This window comes from Mus pahari, chromosome 17 (assembly GCF_900095145.1).
Source record: "Mus pahari chromosome 17, PAHARI_EIJ_v1.1, whole genome shotgun sequence".
Lineage (NCBI taxonomy): Eukaryota > Metazoa > Chordata > Mammalia > Rodentia > Muridae > Mus > Mus pahari.
Window position 1 is genome coordinate 46,528,736 of NC_034606.1, and position 9,962 is coordinate 46,538,697.

Genomic DNA, 9,962 nt, shown 5'->3' on the forward strand with positions numbered 1-9,962 from the left:
GTGAGCCACCATGTGGTTGCTGGGATTTGAACTCTGGACCTTTGGAAGAGCAGTCGGGTGCTCTTACCCACTGAGCCATCTCACCAGCCCAATACATGTGTTTCTTAAAAGGGCTTTTCTTATTCACTGTCTTTTCACACACACACACACACACACACACACACACACACACACACCATTTCTTTATAGTTTGGGGGGGGTTGTTTGTTTGTTTGTTTTTGAGACAGGGTATCTCTGTGTAGCCCTGGTTGTCCTGGAACTTACTCTGTAGACCAGGCTGGCCTCCAACTCTGTAGACCCCCCCTGCCTCTGCCTCCCAAGTGCTGGGATTAAGGACGTGCGCCACCACTGCCCAGCTAAAGTTTGGTTTTAAGTGTGTATGTGCGTGCGTGCATGTGTGCATGTGTGTGATATGGAGGAGACAGACATGTCACAGCACGTGTGAATGGTGGAGGGCAACTTGATAGAGTCAGTTCTCTTCTTCCACTATTACATGGTTCCTGAGGTCTAGCTAGCTAAAGTTACCAGCCTAGCACCTCCAGTATTCTTTTTGTTTGCTTGGGGTTTTTGCTAGCTTGCTTGTTTTGAGACAGTTTCACTGTAGCTCTAGCTGACTTGGAATTCACAGAGATGTGCTTTCCTCTGCTTCCCGTGTGCTGACATCAAAGGCGTGCCAACCCCAGCTTTTATCTGCTTTTTTCTTTCCAAGACAGGGTTCTATATAACCCCAGCTGTTTTGAAACTTCGAGACCCAACCCCCTGCCTCTGGGATTAAAGGTGCTATCCAGGTGCTACCATGCCTGGCTAATCCATTATTCTAAATGTTAGTAGTTTGATAGGTAAAAGTACTAGATACTGGAAAGTATTAGTGAATCTAATAAAATTATTTACATTTTTTTAAAAAAAAAACAAAACTTTACTGGAGTTGTATCTCATAGCATATCATTTGCCTGGCACGCACCAGGTCGCAGGTTCCGACCCCAGCACTGACATACAAAACCAACCCAATAGGTGTTAAGCTTTCCTACACTGAATATAAGTAATACAGATTGGTTCATTTTCTTTCTCTTTTGTTTTTTTTTGTTTGTTTGTTTGTTTTTTTTCTTTTTTTGAGACTGATTTTCTCTGTATAGCCCTGGGTGTCCTGGAACTCACTCTGGCTAGCCTCGAACTCAGAAATCCGCCTGCCTCTGCCTCCCAAGTGCTGGGATTAAAGGTATATGCCATCACTGCCTGGCAGATTGTTTAATTTTCAAATAATTAAGGCATATACTATTATAATTATTTCCCATGTATTATATATTTAATGACATTTTTTAAATTTTTGATTTTTCGAGACAGGGTTTCTCTGGGTAGCCCTGGCTGTCCTGGAACTCACTCTGTAGACCAGGCTGGCCTCAAACTCAGAATTCCGCCTGCCTCTGCCTCCCAAGTGCTGGGATTAAAGGCATGCGCCACCATGCCCAGCTTTAAATTTTTTTTAAGATTTATTTATTTTATTTATATGAGAACACTGTAGCTGTCTTCAGTCACACCAGAAGAGGACATCAGATCCCATTACAGATGGTTATGAGCCACCATGTGGTTGCTGGGAATTGAACTCGACCTCTGGAAGAGCAGTCAATGCTCTTAACCACTGAACTATCTCTCCAGCCCTGACATTATTATTTTAAATGTTTGGCCTGTAGCATCATAATGCATCCCCAGTCAAGTTTCCTCAATTCTTCTTAATCATACATTTTTTTAATCATACAATCCTACAGATTTAGTGAAGAAAGTCATTCTTGGTCCACTGTTAGCAAACAGATGGCTTACATTGAAGCTGCTGCGTGGTGGACATCATTTTCATTAGGAGCCCTTAGAGCAGCGCTTCTCAGCCTGTGGGTCCTGACCCCTTTGCTGGTTGCACATCGCATATCCTGCATATCAGATGCTTACATAATGATTCATAACTAGCAAAACTGCTTATGAAGTAACTATGAAAATAACTTTATAGTTGAGATGAGCATGGGTCACAGCATTAGGAAGCCTTGAACAGCCTTGGGGACACATGTACCTCCTTCTTAGATCTCACAGCCAACAGATGCCAGATACAATGAATAACTGTTCAAGCTGGAAGCACTGTGCTAGCTTGTCTCTAGACCGTTTTATGCAAGTGACTGAGAAATTCACTCTCATTTTATGCCCAGTAATTCAGAAGGGCAGAAATCAGCTGTGGGGGTAAAAAACAACTGTTGTGTTTATTCTTTAAAAGTTTTTAAAAAAAAAAAACTAACCAAATTCTAACTATAATAAAGCTTTAGGCCCATCTGTCGTTTTCATAAGAACACTGGCATTTTGTGGTAGAAAGCTGTCTATATTCCAGACTGTTACATCACGTTCAGAGATTGACTTTTTCAATCATGTCAGACCCATCAGATGCTTGTGTCTTGAGAAGTGTCACTGAAACCTTTCCCATCAGATGCTTCTGTCTTGAGAAGTGTCACTGAAACCTTTAGATTCTACACAACAGATTTTTTAAGTTTTGTCTTGCTCAATTTATTTCTTTTTATTACGCTGTTTGTGTTTCATTTTTGAAGGAATCAGGGCATGTGCTCCACCATTGAGCTGTTCCAGTGCATTCTACCACTAAAGTAGGCCTTCAGCCTCTGCTGCTTTTAAACTTATTTTTGACTTCCCATTTTAAGCTGAGACGAACATGGTTTGGTATGACTGGATGAAGCCTTCTCATGCACAACTTCACTCTGACTACATGCAGCCTCTAACTGAAGCCAAAGCCAGGAGCAAGAACAAGGTTCGGAGTGTCCAGCAGCTGATACAGCGCCTAAGGCTGGTTAAGTCTCCTGCAGAGATTAAGAGAATGCAGATTGCTGGGAAGCTGACATCAGAGGTATGGATGCTATTGAAAATATTTGTTTATCAGATCATAAAACTCAAGCTCTTCATGTTCAGAGGCCTCTGCTTCTGCCTCTGCCTCTGCCCCTGCCCCTGCCCCGGCCCCGGCCCCTGCAAATTTTGAAGTAATAATACTTGTCCAAAGAATGAATAACAAGAAGCCGGGCGTGGTGGCTCACGCCTTTAATCCCAGCACTTGGGAGGCAGAGGCAGGCAGATTTCTGAGTTCGAGGCCAGCCTGGTCTACAGAGTAGATTCCAGGACAGCCAGGGCTATACAGAAAAACCCTGTCTCAAAAAAAAAAAAAAAAGGACATCAGATCTCATTACTCATTGCTTCAAGCTTTGCAAGTGTTGGGATTACAGATATGAACCACCATGCCTGCTAATAGAGAAGATCTTAATCTTTTTTTACATCTTTCTGAGGTCCTACAGCCTACTCATGTAGTCTACTAGAGGTGCCTTTTCAGTCATCCCTACATGAGAGAAAGACATGCTGTGTGCTATAGTGTCAAATAGGCAAACCTCCGTAGCATTCCTGCATCTTCAGGACACATTGATTTGACCAAGGAGGGGCACGATTATTTCATTTCAAGACATTAGAGGGTTTGCCCATTTGTTTTCATGCTTGATTTTTTTTGAAGTAGAGTTTCAACGTATAGAACAGGCTAGCCCTGAACTCAAAAATCCTGCCCAGACTTCCAAATGCTGGTCTTAAAATGTATGCACCACCATTCCTGGTTTATCTATGGCTATATATGGTAGAATACTCTCTTAATTACTTTTTTTTGTTTTGTTTTGTTTGGTTTTGGTTTTGGTTTTTTGACTCAGGGTTTTTCTGTATAGCCCTGACTGTCCTGGAACTCACTTTGTAGACCAGGCAGGCTGTCCTTGAACTCAGAAAAGAAATCCGCCTGCCTCTGCCTCCCGAGTGCTGGGATTAAAGGCATGTACCACCACGCCCAGCTCTTAATTACTTTTGATAAATACAGGACTTCTCTGTAAATCAGGGTGAACACACTTTTAGCCTGATCAGGCCGTTACTGGTTAAAGCAAAGGATCTCACTCATTACAGAGCATGTTGATACACACCTTTATCCCCTGCACTTGGGGGCAAAGGCAAGCAGATAGCTGTGAGTTCAAAGCTGGCCTGATCTATACACTGGGTCCCAGGCCATCTAGAGCTACTTCATGAGAAAGGAATGTCACTCCGTTATAAATGAAACTCTCAGGAAACACTTTTTACAGCGGCTTATAGGGATGTTGAACACAGTGATCTGGAAAGTGGCTCATTCCCTTCACTGATCTCTCCCCCATGTCAGCACCAGCTTGTCACTTAGTCACCTGGCGATTTCGGTTGTAGTCTCACAGTGCACCAGCTTGTCACTTAGTCACCTGGTGATTTCAGTTGTAGTCTCACAGTTCCTCAGATATTATTGTGGCCCAAGTTATTTTGGTTAGCACTCCACCCATTGACCAAAGAGAGAAGCTCGTTTGTAGACATTCTTAGCCTAATTTGTGCCATTGCTGAGGGTGGCAACTACACCCCTGAATATTTAGCAGACCTGTTATCAATCTTTATTTTCTTTCCAGTCTATTTTCCAGCTCCTTACAGTTTTCAAATACCACTGATTTCAGTGTATTTGATAATTCAAACCAATTATGGTGGTTCACTGGGGAAAAAAACTTTTTTTTTTTTTGAGACATGATTTCTCTGTGTGGCCCTGGCATGTGCAACCACACCCAGCTATGAAAGGTGCTTCTTATTTGAACTCCAACCTTTTGAATGTTTGAGTGACAGATAAAATGACACTGCATTCATTTTCCCTTCCCTCTCTTTGCAGGCTTTCATAGAGACCATGTTTGCCAGTAAAGCTCCAGTAGACGAAGCCTTTCTTTATGCAAAGGTGAGCTTCAAGGTCTCATGGGGGCAAACGTAGAGCAAATTCACTGGCTTACGAGTAGCATACGTTGGCTTGCAGGCAGGCACAGAAATGACAGCATATCCTTCTCAAATGTTAATTTAACTTATTGTACATGTAAAGTGTGTAGTGTTACATTGAAGAGAAGTGCAGACTAGAGCCGGTGAAGAAAGACTTGACCCTGTGAAAGGAGACCAATGCTGAGTGCATGTACTGGGTAGAATCAGTGAGTCAGCCTTCAGAGAGTTCCAAAGGTGACAGAGTTTAGTTTCCCAGCATCCTTTTCCATCTGCCCAGAGCATTTCAGTTGGTGAGACTATTTGCAAGACTGAAATTAGCCATTTAGAAATATTGTTAAAAAGTAAGCCATATTTTGTTGTTTAGCTGATTAACAATAGCCTTATATGTGTTTTTGGACTCAGCCTTCTTTAAAGATTTTCTCTGTCATCTTCTGGGCTTTCTTTGAAAACCATGGGAAGTTTAAATTACAGGAGATTAAATAATAAGATTGGGCTGGAGAGATGTCTCAGCAGTTAACAGCACTGACTGCTTTTCCAGAAGTTTTGTTCAATTCCCAGCAACCACATGATGGCTCACAAACATCTGTAATAGGATCAGATGGCCTCTTCTGGTGTGTCTGAAGACAGCTACAGTGTACACACATAAAATAAATCTTTAGGGTGGGGGGAGGGTATAGAATACATTCAGGATAGAATTTGAAATGTAAATGAAGAAAATATCTAATAAAATAAGTTAAAAAAAACAAACAAAATAAAATTCATAAATCTATTGAAACTTTAAAAAAAACATTTCCATCTTTAGATCACTCTAACATTTTATTAATGTTAATATCATCAGATACAATAGGTTTAATAAATAAATTCACACAATATTGTGAGATTATTTATTCAGAAATGGGGAATAAGCAATTTGTATCCCTTCTTTCTAAGTTTTCAATGGCAGCATATTTCAAAATTACCATAGTTCACCCTAGGATAACAGTGAGATTATTTTGTAGACTTACAGAAAATTGACAAGGTGTTTCTTCTGATACTGTAGATACACTGCATTCAGTCGCATTAAAAATGCTTCACTTAGTACATCTGGGGACACATGTACATGACATAAACAGTTGTCTCCCTTCCCAGTTGTACAAACACTGGCTGGCCGTTTCCTCACTTTTTGTAGAGGTTTAGTAACATTTAAAAAGCCCTGATCTGATTTCTTTAATTCATCAGAGCTGAAGGTATGAAAATGAAGGTTGTTTAAAAGATAAGACACAAGCCTTGTGCTGGATCTTTGAATCACTGTTTATTTGTTTTTAAAGAGGCTTTACTGGATAAAAATATTTTAAGTTATTAATATGTTTATGTCTATATAAAAATCCCAATATGCATATAACATACTTAAAAGCACAGATATGTTATTCTTATATGAGTGAGAACTGTGTCCATTACGAATAACATCTCCTGGTCTAGGAGAAGTAAACTCTTTTAAAGTAATTAGAGCCTTAAGGGGTAGAGACCATGTTGTGCACTAGAACTGGAATAGGGTACAATGAGATGCCATTGTGACCAGAATTGTATGTTTACATACATCATGTCCCTAAAAGTAGATATTAAAATTTAAATATATATCCTCATGTTACCTAATCCAAAGTATGATTCAGACCCATAGTATCATTTTATATTCATTTTATCTGTGTGGACTGTCTTTTCGTATTAAAAAATAAATAAATAAATAAATCTTTTTTTTAAAAAAAAAAAAAAAAAAGAGCAGGGTGCTGGAGAGATGGATCAGCAATTAAGAGCACTGACTGCTCTTCCGAAGGTCCTGAGTTCAAATCCCAGCAACCACACGGTGGCTCACACCATCTGTAATGAGATCTGACACCCTCTTCTAGAGTGTCTAAACACAGCTACAGTGTACTTACATATGATAAATAAATAAATATTTTTTTTTAAAAAAATGGTTAAAGCCAGATGTATTGGTATATGTCAAATTGCAGCACTTATGGAATATGTATATGTATACATGTGATCAGGAGTTCAGAGTCATCCTTAGCTATAGTGTAAGTTTCAGGTTAACCTGGACTACATGAACTTCTGTCTCAAAATATACATATATGTACTAAAGTTGGATAACAGGATTGATATAAGCGGTATATATAGACTAGAATATAGTATAGCAGGAAAGAGTCAAAGAAATGTGGGGGTTGATGCTGTAGACCATTAGGTTAGGAATGGCTAGGGTTCCAGTCATCACTTACAGTACCCACAACTGTAGTGCTTGAAGACAGCCTGGGTTGGGAAGGCCCACAGAAATTCAGTCATACTTTGTTGTCTTCACAGTTTGAATTTGAGTGCCGTGCCCGAGGTGCTGACATCTTAGCCTACCCACCTGTGGTTGCAGGCGGTAATCGCTCCAACACTTTGCACTATGTGAAGAATAATCAGCTCATCAAGGTAATCACCAGGGTACCCCTGCACTCTGCTCCTGTAGAGAACTCTATACCTTTCCCTTTGCAAATGGAGTGCCATTAAAAAAATACTTTTGCCGGGCGTGGTGGCGCATGCCTTTAATCCCAGCACTTGGGAGGCAGAGGCAGGCGGATTTCTGAGTTTGAGGCCAGCCTGGTCTACAGAGTGAGTTCCAGGACAGCCAGGGCTACAGAGAAACCCTGTCTCGGAAAAAAAACAAAAACTATTACTTCTAAAATGGTTTTATGGATATTATTTCATTGGTCTTGGAGTAGCCCTATTAGGTAAGAACAGTTTCTAGCATTCATGCTTAGTAGATGAAACAGATAAGTGCTAAACATTAGCAAGCCACAGTACACAGGCAGGGTCTGAGTGCACCTGGGTGGAGCCAGGCCGTTTGTGTCCAGAATGCAGTGTGTAAGCTTGCCTGTGGAGACATTTGAGCTGATATTTTCCTTTGTGGGTTTATGCAACGGACTAATTCAGAATTGAATTTTGTCTTTGTCTTTTTTTGTTGTTTGGTTGGTAAGAATGATGGTGGTGGTATTTTAGAGACAGGTCTGATATACTCCTGACTGGTCCTAAACCCTTATGTAGGCATGAATGACCCTGAACCTTCCTTTGTGCCTCTCCCTCTCTAGTGCTAGGATTACAGATTACAGGAGGATTCCATCACACCCAGTTCTGTACAGTACTGGAGATGGAACCCAAGGCTTTGTGCATCCTAAGCAAGTACTCTACAAACTACATTCCAGTCCATACCTTAGTTTTTCTTTTAATTTTACCATTAATGTGCACTTACATAATTTGATTTTGTTTACTTTTGAACTTTATATACCTCAGAATGTTTGGGAGTAGGATTATGGTGTTGGCTCCATAGCCTAGGCTAGCTTAGAATTCTCTTGTGTAGCCGAAGCTGTCCTCAGACTTGGAGCAATCCTCCTGCCTCAGTCTCTTAAGTGATTGTACTACAGCATGCACCACATGCCTGGCTTGAAACCGTTTACCTTTTGGACAGCATTGTAAACTATTCACCTTTTGTACAACAGTCCTAGTGACACAACTGCAATTTGTCCATTTTAGTTTCAGTGATTAGAGCAAGCCATGGTCTAAAGGGTTAAGTAAATTTTTGTAAACACTACTAAGATATGACGTGTCTTTTCACTCTTGTCCTGTCACAAATGTACAGTGGAGTCCCCTAGAGGCTCTGTGACATGATAGTCATAGCTTGAGTGCCAAGGTCACTATAAGGCTAGCCAGCTTTCCTACCCCTGTCTCAGCCTTCCGAGGTAGCCGGGGCTACAGGCATACGCAGGGTTGGGGTCCCATTGTTTGCAGAGCTAGGGATGAGACTTGGGGTGCCACAGGTGCTGCTAGCACTAAGCTGGACTACGCACACGGAATTGTTACTTTTAAGGGACTTTAATACTGGGAACTTTTTGCTTGACTTCTTTTTATGATAATAGACATTTACGTGTTATTTCCAAATTCACAATGCTATAAGCAGTGTTTTTGGGAAAATAATGGCTTTGTCCTGGCATATATGATAATGCTTATCCAAGAGACACATAATAACCAGCGCTTGGGAGGCAGAGGCAGGCGGATTTCTGAGTTTGAGGCCAGCCTGGTCTACAAAGTGAGTTTCAGGACAGCCAGGGCTACACAGAGAAACCCTGTCTTGGAGGAAAAAAAAAAGGTTTATTTTATTTATTATATGTAAGTACACTGTAGCTGTCTTCAGACACCAGAAGAGGGAATCAGGTCTTGTTACAGATGGTTGTGAGCCACCATCTGGTTGCTGGGATTTGAACTCAGGACCTCTGGAAGAGTAGTTAGTGCTCTGAACCACTGAGCCATATCTCCAGCCCCCTCAGCTGGTTTTTTAAATAAACTATGCTGTTCCCAGAAATTTAAGAGGCAACCAACTCTGTAGGTCATAGGGTCAAATAGTTCAGATAGCTAAGAATTCTTAAAGAGCCAGTTAACTAGCAACTGATGATTCCTTAAAGAGCCTGGGGTACAAGATAAATCACACCATATGTATGTATATATGTACTGTGTGCTTGCCCCTCCTACCCCCAAAGCCAGAAGAGGGCATCAAATCGCCTGGAACTGGAGTTACAGATGGTTGTGAGCCACCACGTAAATGCTGGAAATCAAACCTGGGTCTTCTGCAAGAGCATGCAGTACTCTTAATCATTGAGCTGTCTCTCCAGGCCCTAAATGATGTCTCTTTTGAAAAAAGGGACTTCAGATTAGTCTTCCCTAAAATATTGGGGTTTGTTTGTTTTAATAAAATAATGGAGAATGGTACCACACATCCTTTTTTTCTTTTTTTTTTTTATAAGATTTATTAATTATATATAAGTACACTGTAGCTGTCTTCAGACACTCCAGAAAAGGGAGTCAGATCTCATTACGGATGGTTGTGAACCACCATATGGTTGCTGGGATTTGAACTCAGAACCTTCGGAAGAGCAGTCAGTGCTCTTAACCGTTGAGCCATCTCTCCAGCCCCCACACATCCTTAAACCTAGCACTCAAGAAGCAGAGGCAAGCCGGGCGTGGTGTCTCATGCCTTTAATCCCAGCACTCGGGAGGCAGAGGCAGGCGGATTTCTGAGTTCGAGGCCAGCCTGGTCTACAAAGTGAGTTCCAGGACAGCCA

At 41.2% G+C, this 9,962-nt stretch overlaps 1 protein-coding gene across 1 annotated transcript in view; it reads left to right on the forward strand.

Annotated features, from left to right (window-relative positions):
- Xpnpep3 (X-prolyl aminopeptidase 3) overlaps positions 1 to 9,962 on the forward strand; it is a 46,771-nt gene that overhangs the window by 23,250 nt on the left and 13,559 nt on the right. Inside the window, exons 4-6 of the mRNA XM_021216264.2 lie at positions 2,688 to 2,890; positions 4,739 to 4,801; positions 7,168 to 7,281. Coding sequence (XP_021071923.1) covers positions 2,688 to 2,890; positions 4,739 to 4,801; positions 7,168 to 7,281 — 380 coding nt within the window. The remainder of the gene's footprint in view (positions 1 to 2,687; positions 2,891 to 4,738; positions 4,802 to 7,167; positions 7,282 to 9,962) is intronic.